We start from the raw sequence: 26,896 nt of genomic DNA, 5'->3' as shown, positions 1-26,896 counted from the left end.
TGGTCCTTGTTCGAAAATCAAAAAATACTGTGCTGAGTTTGAACAAGCTCTACCGGCCTAATACTAATTGCAGCCACTTTACAAAAGCGAAACTGGAATTTTTGCTCAAGTTTTTAACAGGTTTTTACCTCATATATATTTAACTCAAATTTAGGATAACTTGGAAAGAATGATGCATTGTGCTGTGCAAACCAATGTAAAAAATCCCCATCTTTTTACCTCTCATTCGAAAACCGTTGATCGTACATAGTTTTGGCTCCTTAACCTATTTATCCCTCACTCATACGTTGTATGAAAAGAAATTTGACACGGGCACGTTATGAAGAAGCATTTGTTCCCGATGATTGGTACTTAATGTTTATAAGTTGAAAGGCAGAAAAAAATGACTAAATTGGATTACCAAAATGAACACTCTTAGTAATGCACTAAGGTCTTTTAAGTTTCCATATACCTTTAATTTCTTTATTAGTATTATCTCTAACAAAATTTTTTACTATACACAGACAAAATGTTTCAAATGTGACCCAGATGCTAACTTGTTAATACATAAATAATATCACCAATTGCATCACCTACAAGAAAAACATTTGACGAATCTATTTCATTAAGGTTTTTGTATCGGCAAACCGAATAATTGAGATTAAGTTGCAACAAAATTAATAGAGAAACCTTAGAGATATTCAGAAATCATATTGACTAATCGCTTATTATGAAGACATTTTGTTGTTTTCGAGATATCATTTCCGTATGATGTTGAAATAAAAGCAGCATTAACATAATCTTATCTTTTCAATCGAATAGTTTTCGAAATTGGCAGAAAACAGTTCGTTGTTGGCATTGCAAGCATGCTTTAAATAATTCACGAGGATAATATAATCTGCGCGGGTTTGATAATTTTATAATTCCCAAAGCCACTATTAACAAAAAAAATAATGAGAGAAGTCTCATACAAGGTAGCATTAACTTCATAAATAAAAAAATTTATATAATTTTGTAAAGTTGCAATTTTGTCATAGATCAAAGTTCTATGCAAAATTTCGAAAAAAATGGGCGCTCTGCGGTTACATTTTTTCACAAACTGATCCGCAGAATCTTCAGGAATTGAATTTCTGTGACAGGGAAAACCGCACAACGGAAGATATCCTTGATTCAGCGCAGGATCTCTTGAGCTTCAACAGTTTGCATGTTTTTCTTGCAGCCTCGCCAAAATAAACATTTTTTTGCGAGGCTCAAAACTCAAAGAAGATATTCTAGATAGACCAGGATGGCAACACATGGACAGAAAATTTGAAAAGAAACACGGAGTTGTAAATAAAAGAAAAAAAATTCTTTTTCGTCGGAGTTTTACCAAAAACTTTCAACAATAGCGATATTACTTTAAAGAGGTGTATAAATATCAACTACTGTCAATCAATTTACAAAGAGACAGTTTCAGAGAATTGTCAGGTGAAATTTTTCGTCGAATTTTTCGTTGTAACACTTGAACGTTTCCTTGTCCCTCACAATAACAGCATTTTTGTCGATAAAGCTTGTTTCAGGGCGAGAACGGTGAATGTGGTCCATAATTACTCCAACTCTTTATCAATACTCGCAGAGTTCAATCTTCTAGAGGCAAAGATGTTTTAGCGAACACGATAAGGGCATTGTAGAATGTTTTAAGAGAAAAAGAATGAATTATAGGCCGCGAGAGCAAACAGAGGAAAAGGTCTCTCGCGTTTTGCAAGTTTTTCCTATATGTACACAATAATCATCGGTTCTAGTTAGTACCAAATCCATTCACTTTGTTCACAGTTAATAACCTAGTTACAAAGAAGCAGTTCTTCAAGAACATTTAAGATCCTCAAGAATATTTAGAGTTTCAGTGATTGGCCAGTTAATATCACAAAAAAGACAATTAAAATTCAAAGAAATGCGATAAAGATAATTTTATGGCCAACATAGATCTTCAAAAATGAGTGAGAAATTAAGGAGATCATGAAAAATTTTCTAAACACATTGCCCTCTAGTTGCCGAAATTTTTAAAAATTAATACCGTTTTGCAACTGATTGCTTTTCGCGCACTTTTGCGTTACTAAATTTATGGAAGCATGTGATATTCTGATAACTTAATGGTTTTACCAGCAAGTTTAATTTTTTGATATATCAGTTGGGTTGGTGCACTTGCAAGGCAAAAAATGTTTTAACCAGTTTGTACTACTAATTACTATACAAATTAGAAAAATCAGTACACTAAAGTCACCACTGTCGGTGTCTCCACACTCTGAAATCTCTCTTGCAAAAGCTTCCAAGCCTTTGCTCCATCTCCAATGCCATCATTTCCCACACAGTCATGTCTCATCAGCATGAGGGTTGTTGCATCTAGAGTCAGTGCCAGATGGCACCACACATTGTTCCGTTTCTCCTTGATGTCTGCAACTTCCTTCTCATATGCATCCTTCAGCACCTTGTGGTTCTTCTTCTCATCATTGGTTGCCCCATTGGCCAGTGGCGCAGGCTCATTGGGTTGCTCCTCTGTCCCCAGTAGTGATTTGTAGAGTCCCTTCGTCTGCATCATTGCCACAAATCTTGTGCTCCAGATTGGAAATTCCTGTGCCTTTCCTGTGTAGGTCAGCAGCTTCACTGTCTGTTGATCCATTGAAGTTTGAGCAGGCAAAACAGTTGTGAAAAGAAAAGGTACTAAGCAGAACAGGATTATGACTGTCAACAACAAATGAGTTTTGTTTTGGAAATTAATTTTATGACTTAGAAAATTGCTGGGCCCATAACCTGTTGGGTTATGGACTTTCGCAAGCGGAATAAAAAGCGTTTTTAACTAAGTAAAAGAATTAATTTCTCAAAAAATGAGAGAATAACAAAATGATATTTTACAGTAGAACTTAGAGATTTACAGGAGTGATCTGATTATTAGATCAAGATGGTGATTTGAATTTGGGGATGAAAAAGGACTCAAAAATCAGCTGTATATATATACCCATTATCAGTGTGAAAAAGTCAAGATACAAAACTAATCTTAGCACTGTGATTTATAGTGGGGGTCGCAAGGGTTACCCAATATGGTTTGCTTCTGCAAATCAGTCGCAAAGGGAACCATAAATGGAATGCATTTGCACTTTTCTAAGAATTCATTCACACTTCCGGAGATATCATCATCATTTAATACATGCTTTACATCACTTAATCTAACTCTAATAATAGTTATCTAGATTCACCAATTTGAACCGAATATTGATTCTCAGCACCATTTCTTGACGATTCATTTATATAATTTCTTTGATCGAAGTCATATTGCTTGTCTTTCTAATCTGGTGAGTCAAACTTTCTTTCTAATTCTCACTAAGTTTAAGACTATAGTTTGATCGATATTCTAACACCCCAACTCAGACTTGAGCTGATTGCGTAGAGTCTGCTCCCATCAAAACTGCTCTGAATGTTTCCACTTTCGAAACGGGTAAGGACTTTGTGAAGATTTCCGCTGCCATTTTGTCTGTAGGAAGTAATGAATTGAAATAGTCCATCCTCAGTCTTGTCACGAATGAAGTGGAACTTTGTCTCGATGTGCTTGCTCCTCTTGTGCATGACTGGGTTTTGGCAAAGTCTGATACAACTTTGGTTGTCCTCTCCAATTGCTATTGGACGTTTCTGTTGGATGCCAAAATCCTCTAGAAGTTGTTTCAGGTAGAGTGCTTCCTGAACTGCTGCTGCCATGCCCTGATATTCTGCTTCTGATGAAGAAAGAGCAACTGTGGCCTGCTTCTTGACACCCCAGCTGAGTGCTGCGCCACGTCCGTTGAGCTTGAAGTAATTGCCCGTTGTTGATTTTCTGTCGTTCACGTCTCCAGACCAGTCTGCATCACTTTCCCCCACTAAATCATAACTAGCCTCTTTTATGTAAGTAAGTTTTAAACCTTTTGAACCTTGAAGATATCGCAGAAGTCGTTTTCCGCACATCCAGTGTTGATTGGTAGGTGCATTCATGTGTCTGGACAAAATGTTGACTGTGAACATGATGTCTGGCCTCGTCTGTTTGGCCAGATACAGAAGTGATCCAACCAAGCGTCTGTAGATCCTCTGGTCCACTTCTTCGACTCCGTTTTGTGCTGTCTGAAGTTTCAAATTCAGATCAGCTGGAGTTCTTGAGGGTTTGCATTGATCCATTTGAAACCGCTCAAGCATTGTTTCTGTGTAGCGTTCTTGGTCGACTGTGACTTTGCCCTCTTCTCGTCTGATTCTTAGACCCCGAAACCAGTGTAGTCACCCTCTGTCTTCCATGTGAAAGGTTGCTTCTAGTGCCTTCTTGACATCAGAGACCACTGTCATACTTCTTGATGCCACTATGATGTCGTCAACCCAGACCAAGATAAAGGTGTGATCCTCTGCCTCTGATCTTGCAAACAAGCAGTGATCGTTCCTGCTTCTGGTGACCCCCTGTCTCAGTAGGAAGTTTGCCAGTTCTTTGTACCAGTTGTTAGCAGCCTGTTTCAAACCATAAATTGATTTATTTAGTCGACATACTAACTTCTCCCCATCTGATCCGCGTTTTACAAACTCCTGTGGCTGTTCCAGATACACTTCTTCCTCGATTGGTGAGTGCAGGAAAGCAGTCTTGACATCAAATTGGTGCATCACATGGCCCTGCTTCGCTGATAGCTGAAGTAGAATCCTGAATGTCTCTGGCTTACAGGTAGGCGCAAAAGTCTCAAAGTAGTATAGTCCTTCCACTTGTTTGAAGCCTCTCGCCACATAGCGCGCTTTGTATTTGTCCACTTGATCACTGGGTCCCAATTTCATTTTGTAGACCCATCTGCCCGGTATGACGTCCCTGTCTGTGGGAGGTCTCACTAGGTTCCAAGTCTCGTTGTCTTGGAGTGCCTTGACCTCGTCCTTCATTGCCCGGTGCCACTGGTCCCAATCGTCACCTTGTTTGGCTTCGTAGACCGTTTTGGGTTCCACATAGTCGCCCTCAGTCACAACAAGATGGGTCCTGACTTCTCCAAAAAATTGTGGAACATTCCTTGCTCGTGTCCCTCGTCTGGGCTCTGCTCTGTCCGCGTGTTCCAGTGCATCTTCATTGAAGCCAATTGTCTCTAACTGTGAGAAGTCTTTTGTGTCACTGTCTTCCAGTGACTCTGAGTCTCTGTAACTCCCTCTTGTTGCAGTAGATCCTTCATCTAGTGCTGTTTCTCCAACATCTGAGGCCTCTGGTCTCAGTGTTGTTTCTTGAGTATTCACGCTCCCTGCGTCATGCCACTCCTCCTTTATTGCAGTAGATGTGTCCTGTCGTTCTCTGTTGTCATCATCTTGATGACCATCATCTGGGTGCCAGATTCCCAGTTCCGACCCATCAACTAGTAGGCCAGCCGTTTCTTTGTTGTCAGGGATTGAGCCCACTTCAGACTCCTTGATGATCACATCTGGAACTGCCATCACCTTGCTTGTGTTGGGTATGTACACCAAGTATCCGTTTTCTCCTTCAGTGTAACCCACAAAGTTTCCTTCCAGTGCCTTGGGTTCAAGTTTGCTGACTTCTCTGTCCCTCTTCCTCATGAAGGCTGTGCAACCAAAAATAGATAATTTACTAATTGAAAGCTTAGGTTTTATACCTCTCATCAGCTCTGCCGGGCATTTTTCTTCTCCTCGTCTCACAACCAAGTTTCTGATCCTTGCTGCGTGAAGAATTGCTGCTCCCCACATCATCTAGGGAAGTCCTGAGTCAATGAGCAAACATCTTGCCATCTCCAGCAGTGTCCTGTTGCACCTCTCAGCTAACCCATTCTGTTGTGGCGTCTCTGGTATGGTCTTTTCCTGTAGAATGCCTGCATCTAAGCAGTACGTCTTGAACTGCTCTGAGAGAAACTCCTTCGCATTGTCTTGCCTCAGCTTCTTGGGAGTCCCGACACTGAGAACAAATTTCTTCAGGCTGGCCAGTGCTTCACTCTTTGCCTTATGCAAGTCCACAAACACAAACTTCGTGTACTGGTCTGCAAACACTATGCAGAACCGGAACCCTGACAGTGACTCTACTCTGAAAGGTCCCATCACGTCTGTGAACAACCTCTCCAGCTTCTCTTCTGCTTGGGTCTCTGCCACTCTTGGTACTGGAGTCTTTGTGATCTTGGCCAATGCACACACATTGCATACATCATCGAGTTCCCCCACTGTCTCTGGTGCATTCCTGACCACATCCGCTTGATTCAAATGACCCAATCGTCTGTGCCACTTCCTTGCACTGTCAAGTTTCATGCTGTTGGAACTCATCTTGAATTCTAGAACGCTGCAGGGTAAGTAAAACAAATTATTTTCTTGTGTTAGTTTTACCCGAGTTCCCTTCTGGAGTTTCATGCAGCTGTTTCCTCTCTCGAAAGTGAAGCTATGTCCCCACTCCGTGCATCTTGAGACTGATAGGAGGTTTGAAGAATAGTCCGGCACGCACAGAACATTTTTGAGTTCGCATTGGAATTCCCCTTTGTTTGAGGGTATGCTGATCCTCACACAGCCTCTGCCCACCACTCTGGAAGCCTCTCCGTTGGGATTTCTGACCACTGATTGAATGGGCACAAAGTCCAGGAACGCATCGATGTTCGTCACTATGTGATCTGTACAACCACTGTCCACCAGCATGCCTGCTGTCTTCCACTGGGTAAGAGCTGCCCAGCATTCCTCGTCTGGTGTAGCCAATGTTGGACCCATTGCCACTGACTCATGTTTGCCTCCATCTCTTTGTCTGTTGCATGCCCTGTCTAGGTGACCATTCTCACCACACTTGCTGCATTGTGCTGTCTCCTTCTTCCTGCAGTCCTTGGCAAAGTGTCCAGGGATCCCACACACAAAGCAGTTTCCTTTCTTGGGTCCCTTCTTGAAGTCACGCTTTACTGCCAGTGCCACTGAACCACTTTGTCCTTTGTGTCTCTGCACCGTGCTCTCATGAAAGTTCTGCAGCCTTTTCCTCAACTCTGTGAAGTTCGTTGCCGGGTTGAAGCTTTCCTGTATAGCAAAACTTTCATACCTCATTGGCAGACCATTGAGGACCAAGGCGTTGAAGAGGGTCTCTGAGACTGCTTCCCCTGCTTCTTGTAGCCTTGTGAGCAACTCCTGACCTCAGATGAAGAAGCTGTCCAAATCCTCAGAATCCTCGGGCTGCAGTCGAGCAAGCTGTGCCACTAAAGTCACCACTGTCGGTGTCTCCACACTCTGAAATCTCTCTTGCAAAAGCTTCCAAGCCTTTTCTCCATCTCCAATGCAATCATTTCCCACACAGTCATGTCTCATCAGCATGAGGGTTGTTGCATCTAGAGTCAGTGCCAGATGGCACCACACATTGTTCCGTTTCTCTTTGATGTCTGCAACTTCCTTCTCATATGCATCCTTCAGCAGCTTGTGGTTCTTCTTCTCATCATTGGTTGCCCCATTGGCCAGTGGCGCAGGCTCATTGGGTTGCTCCTCTGTCCCCAGTAGTGATTTGTAGAGTCCATTCGTCTGCATCATTGCCACAAATCTTGTGCTCCAGATTGGAAAGCCCTGTGCCTTTCCTGTGTAGGTCAGCAGCTTCACTGTCTGTTGATCCATTGAAGTTTGAGCAGGCAAAACAGTTGTGAAAAGAAAAGGTACTAAGCAGAAAAGGATTATGACTGTCAACAACAAATTAGTTTTGTTTTGGAAATTAATTTTATGACTTAGAAAATTGCTGAGCCCATAACCTGTTGGGTTATGGACTTTCGCAAGCGGAATAAAAAGCGTTTTTAACTAAGTAAAAGAATTAATTTCTCAAAAAATGAGAGAATAACAAAATGATATTTTACAGTAGAATTTAGAGATTTACAGGAGAGATCTGAATATTAGATCAAGATGGTGATTTGAATTTGGGGATGAAAAAGGACTCAAAAATCAGCTGTATATATACCCATTATCAGTGTGAAAAAGTCAAGATACAAAACTAATCTTAGCACTGTGATTTATAGTGGGGGTCGCAAGGGTTACCCAACATGGTTTGCTTCTGCTAATCAGTCGCAAAGGGAACCATAAATGGAATGCATTTGCACTTTTCTAAGAATTCATTCACACTTCTGGAGATATCATCATCATTTAATACATGCTGGGAAGATTTTACATCACTTAATCTAACTCTAATATTAGTTATCTAGATTCACCAATTTGAACCGAATATTGATTCTCAGCACCATTTCTTGACGATTCATTTATACAATTTCTTTGATCGAAGTCATATTGCTTGTCTTTCTAATCTGGTAAGTCAAACTTTCTTTCTAATTCTCACTAAGTTTAAGACTATAGTTCGATCGATATTCTAACAGGACTAAAACGATATTCACCAAAAAACACTGACACACTTTTTATTGTGAATACTTTGTTTATTATAGAATGCAAAAGATAAACTGTTCCTTGACTTTTGAAGTACCTAGAATCATCCCAAGATCCCTTGAATTGCAAATCTGCTACACAAATTTTGAGGATAAAATATTTGAGAAAATCAGTCTGGGTATATTCAGTAAATTTTCAGTTTCTCGAGGGTAACTGTAACTAAAGTTTTTTATTCAAACTGAATTAAATTTCGAGTTCAAAAAAAGGTGAGAATTACATAACAATTCTCTATCTGTTTTCAATTTTTTAAAATTTCCTCTCTACCTGAGATAGTTGTTGCTTTGTAGCGGTCTATGTCGACATTTAAAAAGTTTTAAAAGCGACCAAAAAATTTCTTCATTTGATTTCTGTGGCTCGAAATCACATTACTTAAACATCGCAGCCTTAAACAATTATTCCGATTCTCTATATTTGTTTTCAATGAATGAAACGTTTTAAAAAAGTCAAAGTTTGAGAAACTGCCTAACGTAACTCTTTTTGAAAAAAATCAAATGGCTATTAAAAATCTGAAACCCTGAACTGACAAAATTGAAATATTTTTAAAGATCGTTATAACAAAACTCAGTTAAAACTTAAGAAAGTTTATTCTGCAATAAAACACAGACGTGCATACCATTAGAGTAAAATACCGCTTTTTAACGACACGGAATTTTTGATTCATATTTCAGAGAATTCTTTTAAGTTTTACGTGTTACGTACGAAAAACAGTAAAAGGTTTCTGTTTTACACTTTCTCAAAATGAGACACTAAGCATTTAAAAAACTCAAATAAGTTACAAATCCATCTTGTTTTTTGCCAAAAATTAGTTTTAGTAATTTAGCAAAAATCAAAACTAATGAAATTTAGCTTTCAGCTGAATGATTTTTTATTAATTTCTTAAATCTGAAAACCTAAATAAATTAATATATTAACTATATTAACTGTTGCTTATGATTATAATCTCCACCATTTCGATGTGTTTTCTTTACTCATGTTTTTAACAATAGTTGCAGCATAGGTAATATGGAAGAGAATTTCCCACAGTATATTTGTTTCTGCGCAAAATCTGAACATGGAATTTATTTTTAATTACAATTAATCTTGAAGACTTTTCAAGAGATTTTTTGTTTTGAAAAGAATTGTCCTCTACAGAGTGAAGTGTACTACCAGACAGTAAAAGGACGCAATGGAGTTCATTCGTTAGAACGATGATCTCTTGAGTTGACAAAAACCTACTTAAGATATTCCCATGAACGAGCTGAGGTCTGTTTATTAACGAGCCATGAGCACAATCGTGAACCAGTGAAACCACTCATTAATCATTAAAAAGTTTTTATTTTTCCATTAATCGGAACAAGCCTATGAATACAAACGAGCTGAATTATGATCATAGAGGATCTTTGTCCAAACGGATCCGGTTAAAAAAGGGAATAAACGAGCAACATTTTGAAAACGAGCTTCATTCTGATCATGACTGATTATTGTGGATATGTCTCACCAATAACGCATGCCTCAGCTTGAGTGCTCTGCAATTTTCTGAAGTCTACGATCGTTCACTTTGGTCCAGCTAGCATTTCAATGCAGAAATATTAATTTTTGCAAACAAACCTGAGTTAAACAAAACAAAGAAACCATTCCAGAAGCCTGCAATATCTCACTGCATCTGAACTCTTGAAATGCCTTGGCTCGATGAAAAAAAAAGATATTTACGACAATCTATTGCGAGACTAATAATTTAACTCTCGGTCAGCTTAAAATGTCTGTAGTTTCAGTCTATATCATACATATCTTTTGGTGATATGGGTATGTTGCAAACTTTGTAGATTTCACATAGCATTTGCACCGATTCTATCTTAGATTTATGTATATTTGTAACCTTTCGAACCATTTTGAGAGAATATGTCAAAGTAAATAGGGTCTTCACTGTAAGCGGGATGTCCAATCAGATCGTATTGCTTGTTCAGCTTTTCTCAGATATGGTAAACTATGTAACGGTTTAAGGCAAAAGGTATAATCAACTTTCTCTGATCTTTAATAGTTAAGCTTCTGAGTCAGAACATGCATGCCTAGCTCATTATGTAAAACTGTTATGCTACAGAAACTTATATTTGTTGATTTGTTATGATGTATAGAATTTGCGTTTGACTGCTAGCATGGTCCCTTGAGTCTAAATTTTAGAAGTCTTATTGTAGAAATTATTCTGTTTCTTATTTATAGCTTGTTATTGATTGAGATATTGTTAGTCTCATAAAATAACTACAAAAATGTGTTCTGATGCATAATTTTTGTGCTTTAGTTCAAAATCAAAAAATTTTCATTGACAAACAATAGTTTTTGTTTATTGTTCATTCTGTTTATTCTGTTTATTTTAGGTATTTAAACTAATAATTAATATGGGCAGTTCTTTTGAGCCCTTTACAATAGAGGGAATACATTTCGTGGGTGCGTACAGTAGGGAATCAATTCTAGCAACTAAAAATTTTCAAAGTCGAAGTGACGATATCTTTATAACAACTTTTCCCAGATCTGGAACAACTTGGATCCAAAACATCCTCATAGGACTTGTGTACGGCAATGAAGTCCTAGAAGATATTGAAAATTTCGAAATTCAAAATTTATCACCTTATATGGAGATTATTCTAAATGGTGTAACAGGCTGCGAACGTGCAGACACAACTGTAAAAAGTCCTAGGTTTGGAACTGTTTCTTTCCCAACCCGTGAATAAAAGGGATTTGGACTAAATTATCGGACCTGAAAAAATTAATGCAGTCATTTAATTTAGTTGGCACAACTCAACAGTCGATTATTGCAAATATTGCATTAATTGAATAAAAAAAAGTAAAAATCAATCAATAATGGATGATTTCATTCAACAAGTTCAAGTCCTAAAAACTAATAACTTTAAGGAAAAAATGTTCGTCAAGATTGATAGGACACATTCGCTTCTTCAAATCATTGTTGGCAAAATCAGATGAAAAGTCGTTTCCTTAAATTAGAATACAACGGGTATCAAAATAATTTAAATTTGGCGCTTTGTTTATTTCTTCAATACTCCAGATTCACACTCAGACTTCTCGGGATAATTTTCGGGGCTTGCCAATTTTAGCATGAACGTAAATCTTTGCAGGCAAGATGTTCCTTAATTTTTAGCTAGTTTTCAATTCTCTATTTCTATTACACAACTTTCGAACTCTTAGTTTTTATGATGCTAGCAAATGTACGTATTTATCATTGCAACCACGGATTTCATTTTTTGCAACTACAGGTCAGTGAACCCGCGCTGTAGAGCAGGTGTTACGGATCTCAGGGAGTCAAATATGATATCAAAGTCCTAATTTTGTTGGTTCTCCTTTGCTTGGGGTATTAAATCTAAAAGTGTGGAATCGTCTTCTTAAATTTCCGAAACGATTCTAGATGCAACTTTTGAGCATTGAAGCAGTCCTGGGCCAACGCGTTATATTAACCAAAATTAGTAGCAAAATTGTGTTATCATTTTTTTGCTGAAAGTTTTATTCCTCGTAGTTTTGTGATCAACACCCACACTTGAATTCATCAATAAAAATAGCTGGATAAATTTGTTCACTGCTAAGTTGATCCAGTGAGATGCTCAGCCAATGAACGGTTTGCATATTTTATCTCAAGGTAATTTATTGAGTTAGAATGAGTGCAACAACGCCAGACAGTACTTTCCCAAACAGACACAAAATCGAATCTGTAAGCATAATGCGCCTATCCGCGAAGTTTCATTTAAAAATGGCATGAAAGTTAGCAAAGCTGATTCATAACCAAAATCATTTTTAGCCAGACTGGAGCAAAAACATTCTATCATTATGCGTAGAATTGCTACTCAAGCCATCCATTATAATAGTCAAGTCTTTGGAAAATGATTAATAATTTTTAGCCTTTTCGATGTGGTTTTTGTATGCATGTATTTCATTATATAATAGATACTGTGTTACTTCGATTTATTTTTTGCTGGTTCGCCTTCAGAAATTGTAAATAACGGTAAGCCGATGCACAGCTACACTATCCAACCGTAGACATTAAATGTTTTCTTGGAAAGCAAAGCCAAAAAATGTTGAATGCTGGATTGGTACTCATTGATAGACTTGAAATTTGAATGTTGTTCACTTTGACTTTCTTCACTGATTAGGATCTTTGCACAACTGGGTTTATAACGATCTGTTTTACGTAGTGGCGTTAAGTATTGACTGCATAAACATTCTAGTTAATAATTTAGGATATAACAATGTTTCAAATTTTTTTTTGTGCCATAGTAGTCTCAGAGTATACTCAATCTGTAAAATACAATTAGCTTGTTCTTTCTCTCCTTTTAAATTTCAAAAACAACCAAGGAAGGCTGCAGGCATACGCAATAAAATAATTAAAAACTTGCACTTATAATGACCTTAGTAAAAATTACGACATGAACCAATACAAATTTCTACACAGTTGCACTTGCTTTTCTTTTTTTTTGGCGAATATCACGCAAAACAGCGAATTATGACTCAGTTTCTCTTTTAATTTGGAAGCTCGATAACCATTCTAACTTGAACACGTAAAAACACTTTTTTAGTTTTGTTCCTTTTTTGTATTTTTGAGTATTGTTAAGAAGTTGCGATGAAACCATAATCATCACTTAAACATCTGCTACAATTTTCAACAATTTATCAAAAAAATTAAAAATTGTACTGGAGATTTTTTTGTGTGAGATGGTAATTTTTGTCGTTGTTTGTAAAGAAGACATTGAGACCAAGCTAAATTTTTTATTGGATACGCATAGAAGACTTTTTATGTTCAACAGCACTAAGTTTTTGTTATTCTCTCCATATTTTGTGCTGGCCGAACTCATAGTTCAATATACAATCAGTCAATTCAAACAGTGCGCGACCGTTTTTGAACATTTGTAGATATTCCCAGAACCACAACATAGCGTGAAGTATGCAGAGAAAAAGTTTTGGTGACAAAATATCAACTGGTCGCATACATTTTGTGGCACCTTCAGTGAAATTTTAACAGATGGGAGCCCTCACTCTAATTTGCACAATTGTTTTTTGATATTTCCAGTTGATCAAATTTTTAATTCAAAACAGAAAACTGGTTGATATAACATGAAAGCTCATTGGAGATGACCACAACAATTGAGAAAGTAAATCATGTTGTCTCGAACGAGAAATATTTAGAGTACATTATAGAGATATGAAATTGTCAATTACTGATTATTGTAACTACAAAACAAGGAGGCAGTTTTTTTCTATTTTGCATTCAACAATTGTTTTATAAAAAAGGGAAAATATTTAAAATGGAAGACTGAAATTGTCTTAGACATCAAGTACAGACACTGATTAATTTCTGTGCAGACTAAAAGTAAACAGTATCATAGGTTACAACATTAAAAATTATAGGTTGGGAACTGTTTCAACCCTTGAACAAATTTTGCAAATTTTGCATCAAATGACTAAAAACATAAATCAATCAATGATTGATAATTTCATTCATTAAGTTCAAGTCCCAAAATTTTTTTAACTGTTAGGGAAAAAAAATTGTCATGACTGATAAGACACATTCGCTTCCTCAAATCGTTGTTTGTAAAATCAGATGAACAGTCGTTACTAAAAAACAGAAGTTGGAAGCATACAACGGGTCTCAAAATAATTTAACATGGAATACAAATTTGAGAAAATAAATCATGCTGCCTTAAAAGAGAAATAGGTAGAGTACACAAAAGATATTTGAAATTGTCAATTATTGATTGTGGTACTCTAAATGACAAGGAGGCATTTTTTATTTCCCGTTTTTGCATTCATTAAAAATTCTATAAAAACGCCTGAAATTTTTAATTGGAACGGAACACTAAAAAAATCCAAAACATCAAGTACAGATATTGATCACTTTCTGCGCAGAGTAAAAGTAAACAGTAACAAAGGTTTCATTTTTAAAATTCTTAGGCTGGGAACTGTTTCAACCCGTGAACAATAGGGATTTGGTTCAGATTATCTGACCTGAAAAAATTGAGGCAGTCAAATAAATTCGTTGGCAAAACTCGACAATCGATTGTTGCAAATATTGCAAAACTGAACTAAAAAGTAAAAATCAATCAATGATGTATGATTTCAATAAAGTTCAAGTCCCAAAAAACCCAAGTTCAAGTCCCAAGTTCAAGTACTATTAGGAAAAAGTTCTTGTCAACATTGATAAGACACTTTTGCTTACTCAAATCAATGTTGGCAAAATCAGATGAGAAGTCGCTACTGATAAACAGTCGGAAGCATACAACGGGTATCAAAGTAATATAAATTTGGCACTTTATGTGTTTCTACAATCTTCAGTTTCAACTATCGAACTCTTAGTTTTTATGATACTATCAATTGTATGTTTTTTTCGTTGCATCAACGGATTTCGATTTTTACAACTCCTGCCTCAAACAACAGTCTTTATGAGGACAAGTTGTTGCGCTTGCGCTGTAGAGAAAGAGTTACGAAGCTCAGGAAATCAAATGTGATATCCAAGTCTCAATTTTGTTGGCTCTCCTTTGCTTGGGGTGTTATATCTAAAAATGTGCACTCGTCTTCTGAGGTGTCGGAAACGATTCGGGTTGAAAATTGTTAGCAATGAAGCAGTCCTGGGCAATGGCTTATTTTAACAAAATTTGTAGCAAAATTGTGTTTTCAGTTTTTTGTAGCTGAATGCTTTACACCTCTTAGTTTTGTCATCAAACCCAAAACTTTTGGTTTCATGAATTAAAAAAAGTTGAAGAAATATTTTAACTGCTAAGTTGAATCTGTGAGCGCCTCAGTCATTGAATGGCTTGCAGATTTTATCTCAAAAGCATTTATTAAGTTAGAATAAGTTCAACACTTCCCGACAGTAATGTCCCAAACAGGCAAAAAATTGCATCTAGAAGCATAATGCGCCTATTCGCGAAGTTTGTGCTAAAAATGGCTTGAACAAAAGCAAAGCTGTTTCATGACCAAAATCAATTTTAGCTAGACTGGAGCTAACATATTGTGTAGAATTGTTGCTCCAGTCATCCATTATATTAGTCAAATTTTTTGGAAATCGATTCATATTTTTCAATTTTTTGATGTAGTTAATTCATACTTTCTTACTTCGATTTTTTTCTTGTTGGTTTGCCATCAGAAAAAGCAAAAAGCGGTAAGCCCATGCACAACTACACTATCCAACTGTGGATTTTAAGGACTATCTTAGAAAACAAAGCCAAAAAATGCAGAAAGCTGGATTGGTACTCTTCGATAGTTTTGAAACTTTGATGTTGTTCTTTTTGACTTTTTCACTAAATAAGATTTTTTGCAAAACTGGGTTTATAACAATTTTTTTACGTAGTGGAGCTAAGTATTGACTGCATAAGACTTTTCAATTCATAATTTTATAGTATAACAAAGTTTTGAAAACTTTTTTTTGTGATGTAGTAGTCTCAAAGGGTACTCAATCTGTAAAATTCAATAAGCTTGTTCTTGTTCTCCTCTTAAATGTCAAACACCAGCAAGGAAGAGGTGCGGACATCTTTGTTTTTGAACTCGAAGTTTTGGCCTCTTAGAGGCAAATAATTGTCTTTGGATCATTCATTTCAGGCAGTTACGTTTTTAATGGCAACCAAATACTGCACTCGATTAACATGCCAAATGTTGCAAATAAGTTTATCTTTTCCAAGAACTTTGCTCGCGAGTAAAATTTGTGTCACCCTAAGCATATGCAATAAAACTATTAAAATTTTGCATTTATAATGGCTTAAATTAAAATATGGCTTTAACCAAAACAATTTTGTACAAAATTGTATTGGTTAAAGCCATATTTTAATTTAAGCCATTATAAATGCAAAAAACTTGTTTTTCTTTTTTTGGTGAATATCACGCAAAACAGTGAATTATGACTCAATTTCTCATTTTAATTAGAAGCCCAATAACCATTCGAATCTGAAAACGTAAGTATAACTTTTTTAACTCTTTTCCATTTTTGTATTTTTGAGTATTACTAGGAATTTGCGAGGAAATTATAATCATCACATAAACATCTGCTACATTTTTGAACTACGTATCAAAAAAAACAAACATTGTACTGAAAATTTTCGTGTGAGATGGTATTTTTTGTCTCCGTGTGTATAGGAGAAAATGGAACCCAGCTGAACTTTTTATTGGAAAATCATGGAAGACTTTTTATGTTCAACAGCACTAAATTTTTGTTTTTCTCGCCAAATTTTGTGCTTGTGAAAATTTGGTTCGAAATAAAACCAATCAATTAATACAGTGCGTGACCATTTTCGAACATTTGTAAAAATTCCTAGAATAACAACATAGCATGAAGTTTGAAGAGAGGAAGTTTTGGTGGCATAATATCAACTGGTCGCATAAAATTTGTGGCACCCTCAGTGAAATTTTAAAAGATGGGAGCCCTCACTGTAATTTGCACAATTGTTTTTTGATATTTCCAGTTGATCTAATTTTTAAATCAAAACAGACATTTGGTTGATATTACATGAAAGCTCGAAGGAGTTGACCATAAAAATTGAGAAAGTAAATCATGTTGTCTTGAACGAGAAATTTTTAGAGTACATTATAGAGATATGAAATTGTCAATTACTGATTATTGTAACTACCAAAACAAGGAGGCAGTTTTTATTTCTATTTTGCATTCAACAAATGTTTTATAAAAAAGGAAAAATATTTAAAATGGAACACTGAAATTGTCTTAGACATCAAGTACAGATACTGATTAATTTCTGTGCAGACTAAAAGTAAACAGTATCATAGGTTACAACATTAAAAATTATAGGTTGGGAACTGTTTCAACCCGTGAACAAATTTTGCAAATTTTGCATCAATTGACTAAAAACATAAATCAATCAATGATTGATAATTTCATTCATTAAGTTCAAGTCCCAAAATTTTTTTAACTGTTAGGAAAAAAAATTTGTCATGATTGATAAGACACATTTGCTTCCTCAAATCGTTGTTTGTAAAATCAGATGAAAAGTCGTTACTAAAAAACAGAAGTTGGAAGCATACAACTGGTCTCAAAATAATTTAATATGGCACTTTATTTCTTTCTTCAAAACTGCAGATTGAAATATTGAACTCTTAGTTTTTACGATACAATCAAATGTATGTATTTTTCATTGCAACCACGGATTTTGATTTTTACAGCTCTTGCATCAAACAACAGTCTTCATAAGGACAGGTTGTTGCGCTCGCGCTGTTGAGCAAGTATTACAAAGCTCAGGGACTCAAATATTATAATCAAATCTGTTGGTTCTCCTTTTCTTGCGGTGTTATATCTAAAAATGTTGACTCGTTTTTTAAAATGTCGGAAGCGAATCTGGTTGCAAATTTTTAGCATTGAAGCAGTCCTGGCCAATGAGCTATTTTAACCAGAAATAATAGCAAATTTGTGTTTTCCTTTTTTGTAGCTGAAAGTTTAATTCCTCTTAGTCTTGTCATCAAACCCAACACTTTTGAATTCATCAATAAAAATAGCTAAAGAACTTTGTTCGCTGCTAAGTTGAAGCTCTGAGATCCTCAGTCATTGAATGTTTTGCAGATTTTTTCTCGAAAGCATTTATTGAGTAAGAAAGAGTGCAACATTTCCAGACATTAATTTCCCAAACAGACACATTATCGAAACAATAATCATTATGTGACTATCAGCGAACTTTCTGTTAAAAAAGGCGTGAACATTAGCAAATCTGCTTCATAACCAAAATCATTTTTAGCCAGACTAGAGCAAATCATTCTAATAGAATGCGTGGAAATGTTACTCCAGCTATCCATTATAATAGTCAGATCTTTGGAAATTGATTAATAATTTTTAGTTCTTTTGATGTGGTTGTTGTATGCATTTATTAAATAACATTGCAATTTATAATAGATACTTTGTTACTTCCATTTATTTTTTGTTGGTTTGCCTTTAGAAATTGTAGTGAACGGTAAGCCGATGCACAGCTACACTATCCAACCGTAGAGTTTAAAGGCTTTCTTGGAAAACAAAGCCAAAAAGTGCTGAATGCTGGATTGGTACTCATAGATAGTCTTGAAATTTGGATGTTGTTCACTTTGACTTTCTTCACTGATTATGATCTTTGCACTACTGGGTTTATAACGATCTGTTTTACGTAGTGGCGTTATGTATTGACTGCAAAAGCCTCTCTAGTTAATAATTTTAAAGCATAACAACGTTTCGAAAAGCTTTTTTGTGACAAAGTATACCCAAAGTAAACACAATCTGTAAAATCCAATTAGCTGGTTCTTTCTCTTTGGAAATTGATTCATAATTTTGAGTTTTTCGATGTGGTTGTTGTATACTTTCTTACTTCAATTTGCTTTTTGTTGTTTAGCCATCAAAATTGTTATAAGCGGTGAGCGCATGCACACCTATACTATCCAACAGTAGAGTTAAGTGCTCTCTTGAAAAACCATAAAATATTGAATGCTGAATTGATAATCTTTTTTGGTTAGCCATCAAAAAATGTAAAAAGCGGTGAGCCCATGCAACCTAAACTATCCAACTGTAAGCTTTAAGGGCTTTCTTAGAAAACCATAAAATATTGAATGCTGAATTGGTAATCTCTGATAGTCTTGAAATTTGAATGTTGATCACTTCTCTTTTTTCACTGACTGGGATCTTTGCACAACTGGTTTTATAACGATCTATTTTACGCAGTGGCGTTAAGTGTTGACAGCATGTCTTTTTAGTTCATAATTTTAAGGTATAGCAGCGTTTCGAAAACCTTTTTGTTATAAAGTAGTCTCAAATTGTACTCAATCTGTAAACTTCAAATAGCTTGTTCTTGTTCCTTAGAAGCAAAAATTGTCTTTTGATCAGTCATTTCAGGCAATTACGCTTTTGGTGGCCACCTGACAAATGTTGCAACTAAATATAACTTTTCCCAGACCCTTGTCCTTGAATAAAATTTTTGTCACCATAATCATATGCAATAAAACTGTTAAAAGTTTGCATTTATAACGACCTAATTGTTCCGACCCCACTTGTCAAATGGGTTGTTTTGTTCACACAATTTTGGCCGATCGATGTCTTCATCGTAGAGAAATGTGAGTGATATCATTTAAAAGCTCGTCCAGAATTCGGAACTAAAACGATTTTGTTTCAATTTGTTTCTTTTCGGGGAGTTATCGAGGATTGAATTTTTGTGCGAACAAAGAATTCTTAACTTGATTTTGTTAACTTTTACTAAAACTTCTTCAAATTAAGATTTTTTCTATAGAAAAAATGGTTCAAAACCACACTTCAGGCCCTAAAATGAATCAATTTTTAATTCCTAACAGACAAAAAGTGAAAGAAAAGCTAGAGTTCTGGTCTTAGATAGAGGGAAGTGTACTATAAAAAAAAATCGAATTCTATTTGAGACCTTTTTTTTTTTAATTTTTTTTGGGTTTTTTTGTTTTCTTAAGTAACTTAGCGGCTAGTGACTTTTGATACCAATGTTCTGTTAAGGAAAACCTAGTTAACAGTCTAATGAAGCTCAATGACCAAAAAATTTCGTTTTCAAGGAATCGCTCGTGCTTTTTTTGGCTACGACTATGAGTTTTAGTAATTTTAAATGAAATTTTGATTTTCGTTTTGAGGTTTTATTATTTTTTGGGGTCCTATGATATAGACTTGTTAACTAAAAATGCAATAGGTTTTGTATTGAGCATTAAAAGAACCTATCTAGAGCATTGAAGGGACAGCTAATGATTGTTGAGACTTTTAAAAATATTTTTCGAGATACTTTTTCACTTACTAACAGATAATAATTTTCGTGAATTCTAAGTCGGTCTCAGTAATAGCAAGACCCCTTTCTTTTCTACAGCAACCAAATTCTGTCTGGTTAAAAGTTTTTTTTTCTAACTATTTGTTATATGAATTCAATACCACAAGATTTCAAAATTTTTCTATAAAATTTTTCGGATATTTTCGTATTATTCGTTCCTCTTGAAATCTTATCACATTATCCTGATCTTGTCTCTCATTGACTTAGAAAAATTGTTCAATGGGTCATGGATAAAGTTTTCAGAGAAAAGCTTATAGTTTAAATGGCTTCGACACTTTCTTCTCGCACTTTTCTACCGAATTATAGGTTTATTTCCTGTTTTTGTTGTTGTTTCCATGATCATAAGACTTTTTGTGATGTCTTTTTGACTACCTGTGCGTGACTAATATCCTTGTCATCCACTTAAGTCATAACTAAGCGTCTCTATTGAATTCTGTTGAAAGGTTTTGAATTTATTGGCAGTTAAGACCTTAAAAAACTTCTAAGAGAAATTTTTTTAACATCAACCAATCTTTAACTTTTTTGGCGACCAAAAAGTCAGTCAGAGTAAAAAACTGACCCCTTTCCTTTCTACTTCAACGAAGAGGACCTAGTTAGCGGTTTTATCTTCCAGCTATTGCTGTTAAGAATTCGAGGCACGAGTTTTCATAATTAAAAAAAAAAAATTTGGATCTTTTTTTGTAAAATTGGTTCTCTTTGGAATCCTAACACAATGTCCAAATAATGATACTTGCATTGACTTAGAGAACACTTTCATTGGAGTTTACCTATAGTGTTCACAGAAAAATTTACGGTTGAAATGACTTCGACACTTTCTCTTCGCACTTTATAAATTTGGATAATGCATGTATTTGTTGCTGCTGATTTTATAGTCAAAGCCTTATCATTATGTCTTATTGACAACATACGAATGACCAACAAGTTTTTCGTCTCATCGATGCATAATTTAGCGTATTTATGAGCTTCCATTGAAAGCTATTGAATTTAATGGCATTGATACTACGAATTTTCTCAAAAACTGTTGTTTTAATCCATTTGTTCAGGTTTAATGACTGATTTACTCGAGACCAATTGTTAAAAAGATAATCACATTGCCGTTAAAAATTTTAAAGATAATAGAAAAAATTCTAATGAAAAGCTCATTATTTAAGGGTTCAGACACTTTTCTCGCTCATTTTTTGAAGTTGTTGTTTTTGCCTGTTTTTTTTTATTCTTCAGGTAGTCGTAAAGTGCTGACCCGTCTCAGAAGCGGTTAAATGTGGATTGAATGATTGATTTCAACCACAGCTGTCAGTTTATAGCGAATAGTCTTATAGTTGAGGTAATTTTACTTTTTAAAGATTTTTTCAGTTTTTGTTGCTCTTTTCGTAACTTGTAACTTATTCTCATCAATCAGAAGTCCAATACAATTCTTGTATTTTAAATATTTACAAATTTACTCATAATATGACGTAACTGATGTTTTGTTTGTTGGAAAATATGCCTTTTCTTAAAGTTTTGTGAGTGGTGTATTTGTGTTTCTACTCCTCTTCCTTTAGCACAATCGCGTAATAACAGATACCAATGATTTTCAAATGTCGCCTAACTGAAATAATTTTTTGAATCAGTTTAATTTTAGCCGTTTTAGTACAAATAGAAATTGATATAAAAATACGTAATATTCAAATAATAGCTAAGGGTTTAAGTGGCTTAACTAATTTGTGTTTTCGCAGTGTTTGTAAATTGTTTTTCTTAATTTTTGAGGTTTTTCAGCATCCTTAATCCGTTCATATGGCTTTGTCTAATCGAAGACAGGTCTTATGTGTTTCTTTATGACTTTTCAGTAAATTTATCAAGAACTATTTTGTTATAAGCTAATGATTTTTTAGGATTTTTAAGACTTTTGAAAATAATTTATTTAACAAATGTTGATTGATTTTATAATTTCGCCTCAATATTTCTTCTTTTTGGCAACTTGTTACCTAGTCTCATTAAGAAAAATTTCCATGTGCCGGGTAGTTAGAAAAAAGTAAATCTGTGTAGTTAGGGTTTGGTCTGATTGTAATTTGACGTTGTTACGGGGTGCTTTTAGATATTGAGTTTTTGCGGTTAATTTTTCGTTTTTGCTTTCAATGTTGTTGTTGTTTTTGTTTCTCGTATTTTTTAATAGCAGATCTCGCTCTAATGAAGCAAGGCATTATTTCATTTGGTTATTAGTTTGGCAGTGTAACGAATTTATTTCTGATTATCTCTTTGTCAAAAATGCAAGTCAAAGACAGTTAATTCAAAAATGTAGATGAGAGTGGGTCGGAACATCATGGGCGAACCCACATTAACGAGCCTCCTTGTTTAATATATGGCTTCAACCAATACAAATTTGTTCAAAATTGTATTTGCTTTTCTTTTTTTGGTGAGCATCACCCAAAACAGTGAATTGTTACCCAATTTATCATGTAAAAGAGAAGCTCAATAACCATTCTTGTCTGAACACACAAAAAAACATTTTTTTGATTCGATCCATTTTTGTATTTTTGAGTATTGTTGCGAATTTTTGATGACACTAAATCTTCACTTGAAAATCTGTTACATTTTTGAATGACACATCTCGGGAATTGCAACAATTGTACTAAAAATTTTTCGTGTGAGATGGTAATTTTTTTGTCTCCGTTTGTATAGGAGACATTGGGAAGTTTTTATTGGATTTTAATGGAAGATTTTTTATGTTCAACACCACTAAATTTTTGTTTTTCTCGCCATATTTTGTGCTTGTCAAAGTTTGGTTTGAAATAAAACCAATCAATTCAAACAGTGCGTGACCACTTTTGAACATTTGTAGATATTCCTAGACCCACAACATATCATGAAAAGAAGAAGTTTTGGTGACACATAATATTAACTGCCCCAGTGAAAAGACTTATAAAGTCGACAAGGGGAATAATTTCCCTACCTTAATTAAACGGTCGACTTCCTTGGTGATATTCGACCTAAACTCTTTTCATAAGTCGGCCAGCGGTCTTTTCATATCCAGTACGGTCGACCTTAAGTCTGCTCATAGGTCTCTTTTAACAAATGCTCGGTACATTTTTAGGGGTTCATGGGTACTTTAAACTGAGTGTTGAGTATCCCGTATGTACAAAGATATGAAATAGAAGGACATTATGTTGGCTCAAAAAAAAGATTTGGAAAAAAAAATATTTTTTGTCACTGGCCATAATTTTTTGCAAACTGAAGTAAAACAATTAACACCTGAAACTACAGTATATGCAAAAACGTATTTGTCAAATCTCAAAGTCGACCATTGCCATATCGGTTGACCTCAAGTTGACCATGACCATATCGGTCGACCTAAATTCGACCATGACCATTAGGGTTGACCTAAAGTCGACCATGATCATAAGGGCAGACATAAAGTCGGCCAAGACTATTAGCGTCAACATAAAATCATTTCATACCCAACATCGGTCGACCACTGTCTTTTTGTACCCAATATTGGTCGACCACGGTCTTTTCATAATTCGACGTCTCAACTGGGGTGGTCTCATAATGTTTTTGGCACCCTCCGTGAAAATTTCATATATATCAGAGCCCTCACTCTGATTTGCACAATTGTTTTTTGATATTTCAAGTTGATCAAATTATATTTTGAATGAAAAGTAATCAGGCCAGTACAGTTTTAATTGAAAACGGGCATTTGGTTGATATTACATGAAAGCTCATTTGAATTGACCATAAAGTTTGAGAAAGTAAATCGTGTTGTCTTAAACGAGAAATACTTTATAACGAGAAGTACGTTATAAGGATATGAAATTGTCAATTATTCATTGTTGTACTCTACAAGACAAGGAGGCAGCTCCGGTTTTATTTCCCTTTTTCACTCAACAATAATTTTATACATATGTGACAACAAACTAAGCAATTTTTAGATGAATACTATTTAATGAAGCTCAATAAAAGACGCCTAGAAATTCTAGCTAAAAAAGAACACTAAAAATTTCTTAGACATCGTGTATTGATATTGATCATATTCTGCAAGTAGTTGAAAGAAATAGTACCTAGGTTGCTGAAACAACACTTGCCAACACATTTAGCCCCATCCGAGATTTTCACAGGGGGACGACGGAATATTTTAGTGGCTCGCAACCCAAAAGATGTGGCTCTGAGTTATTTCTCATTTTACCAAACGGAGCCATTCTTGAAAAAGCATCTTCAGAGTCCGGACCTTCAACACTTTCTGCACAAATTTTTGACAGGGCATGTTAACTATGGCCTGTGGTGGTGCTGGATTAAGAAATGGATACAGTTCTGCAGGTAAAAGACGAATTTAGAAATAATTTATGTTTGTAGCGTTCAAAACGCAAAAGATGATTCAATGCATAGCATATCTCAGATATTGATTCAATATTGATACGGATATCACTATGCAGACTTAACTGTGAGAACTAATAGGAATGAAAGATCGATCATCCAGCCATATTCTGCTTGAATTGTTCTTCGGTTGCTAGAGGTCAGTTCTCCGGGTAATTATATAAGTTATCACTTGAGGTGTAGTGTTTTTTTTGCTTGGTCGTTGAGAAATTTTTCATCTGAAACGTATTCCAGGATTTGTCAAGCTAGTTATTTTTCATCAGTCGAAAAAAAATTGTCTAGTTGCACCCCAGTGATGAATATTTAAAGTCATTTAATTATTTCAGATCATTTATAATAGTTCGATAGCGCTGGGTGATCAAAACCTTGAAGACCTGGTGAAGTGTGCGTGCATCTAGCCGTGGTTTTGTGATGATTTGAAAATTTGGTTAAATGTTATTATCAGAGAAATTTTTAAGAAGCTTTAATACAATTTTTTTCAATTAAATTTAGTCAAGGATTCTCTTCTGATCGGAGTTTCCTACAAGTTTGCCTCAAAATTGTGGTCAAATGCTTATTTTCTATTATTCATGAGTCACAATTAATTAGGGTGTTAATGTGATTTTTGAAACTCAATTCTAGCATCTCAATGAATAAAACTAATTTTCTTCTCCCTTAATTAATTTCCTAATTCATCCATCGACCATCTTTTCTACGTAGGATTTACGTATTTGTTTTGGTTGTTTTAAAATCTGTCTTTCTGATCAGTGTTACTGCAGCTAATTATTAATGTTGTGCTAATAAGTAGAGTTCTATCGACTGGATATATAAAAACGGAGTCCAAGGCAAGCCCATTTGATGAATTGTGCGTTGTTGTGTCAAGGAAAAAGATTGGTAATAGTACATTTTGCTAACTGTTTTGACATTTTGCATTTTAATTTCATTGAATTAACTCATATCTGCAATTGATTAATCTTTTTAGAGAATAGTGTTCTTTAAAGATTGGCTGAAGCTCTTGAAACATATCAAATTTGTCTCATGAAAATATCATCAAATAGAACAAAATTTCATTCATTCAATTTTTCATAAACTGTCTTTCAGCAGTTGTAATGGCTAAAAAAAGTAATAAGCAAACTACAATACTCCAGATTCAATTTGAACACTTCGAAATTAAGCGGAATCTTACTCTTTGAAAACGTTAGTTAAAGATAGGAGGAAATAAATTAACCACAGTTCCACCGCTCTGGAGGGCCATATTGAGACCATTTTTAGACTAAGTGATATAACGGCAAGAAAAGGAACGGAAAAATCGGGATTCAAAAATCAATTATTATTGTTAGAAAAACTATTTCAATATCATGAAAGGCGTTGCCATGAGTCACGCAATTAACTTATTCAATCAATCCTTATTGGCAAACACTGAATCTTCTCATTGATGGCAATAAGTGATGAAACAACATTAAAAAGCAGTTCTTGCAAAAACTCAACAGCTGCCTAGTATTTTGTAAAACGAATATTGTATACGTCACAAAAATTACTTGCCAGTGAAAGACTATCATTACTACAGGAAAATTTAATTCAATAATCAAAGATAATATCAGCAGCCGATGAGGCTTGTCATTAAGGCCATAAAGTGATAAGGCAGTAGTAAAGTTCGCTTTTGCTTTTGAAACGAATAGTAGAAAAGTCACAAAAAGCATTAGCTATGAACCCAACCTTATATTTGGTTAACCGAAATCATGCGCACGACAAGATCTTTTGTTAATTCAATGGCATAACAAGAGAGCAATAATCACATTGAATATCAGTAAATCTCGAAAACTCGCTAACATTTTTCTGAAAATGAACCATGTTTTTTTCATAGCTAGCATTAGTTATGAACTCTCCTAATTCGACTAGCTGAAGACTCCTCATCAATATATCAGAACTGTCATGAAAAACAAAAATAAGTCAACAAAGTGCAAAACGAAAACTCGCAAAACACGATAATGTTTCTTCAAAACAATTAGTGAAAAGTGTTAGCTTAAAAACAAGTCGCTGAAAACGATCTCAAATATTTGCTACCTGTGTTCGAAAACACAAATAGAACCAAAGACAGGAGAACCACAAGCTAAGAACTAAACCTATGTATTTATTCCATTTATGTCCTCATTAATAGCAATTATTACCTGTCAAGAACAATCTTAAGTGATTGGATATAAGAAATAAATACCATCATCTTCAAAAAACAAAACTAACTGAAACGTTCAACAAAGAGGGTCGGAATTATAAAAGGCCTTAGCCGCCCTTTGACGAATGCAAGCAATCACAAGTAGGCGCAAATACAACACATATGTATAACAGGAATCAAGAGGAAATATTCAAAGCAGAATTCAACTGCACGTACGTTAAAAAAATCGCTCCCAAGAAACAGAATATTGTTCCAACGCCAACTT

At 35.1% G+C, this 26,896-nt stretch overlaps 1 protein-coding gene across 1 annotated transcript in view; it reads left to right on the top strand.

Annotated features, from left to right (window-relative positions):
- Positions 1-10,427: 10,427 nt before the first annotated feature.
- The window catches only part of LOC142349940 (sulfotransferase 1A3-like), an 86,904-nt gene continuing 70,435 nt past the window's right edge, over positions 10,428-26,896 (top strand). The window contains exons 1-2 of the mRNA XM_075401801.1: positions 10,428-11,044; positions 24,174-24,425. Of these exons, the coding sequence (XP_075257916.1) occupies positions 10,746-11,044; positions 24,174-24,425 (551 nt within the window). The 5' untranslated portion in view covers positions 10,428-10,745. The remainder of the gene's footprint in view (positions 11,045-24,173; positions 24,426-26,896) is intronic.

This window comes from Convolutriloba macropyga, chromosome 1, assembly GCF_964194025.1.
Source record: "Convolutriloba macropyga chromosome 1, txConMacr16.3, whole genome shotgun sequence".
NCBI lineage: Eukaryota > Metazoa > Xenacoelomorpha > Acoela > Convolutidae > Convolutriloba > Convolutriloba macropyga.
The sequence above is the reverse complement of the archived record's forward strand: the minus strand, read 5'-3'. Positions and strand labels throughout refer to the sequence as shown.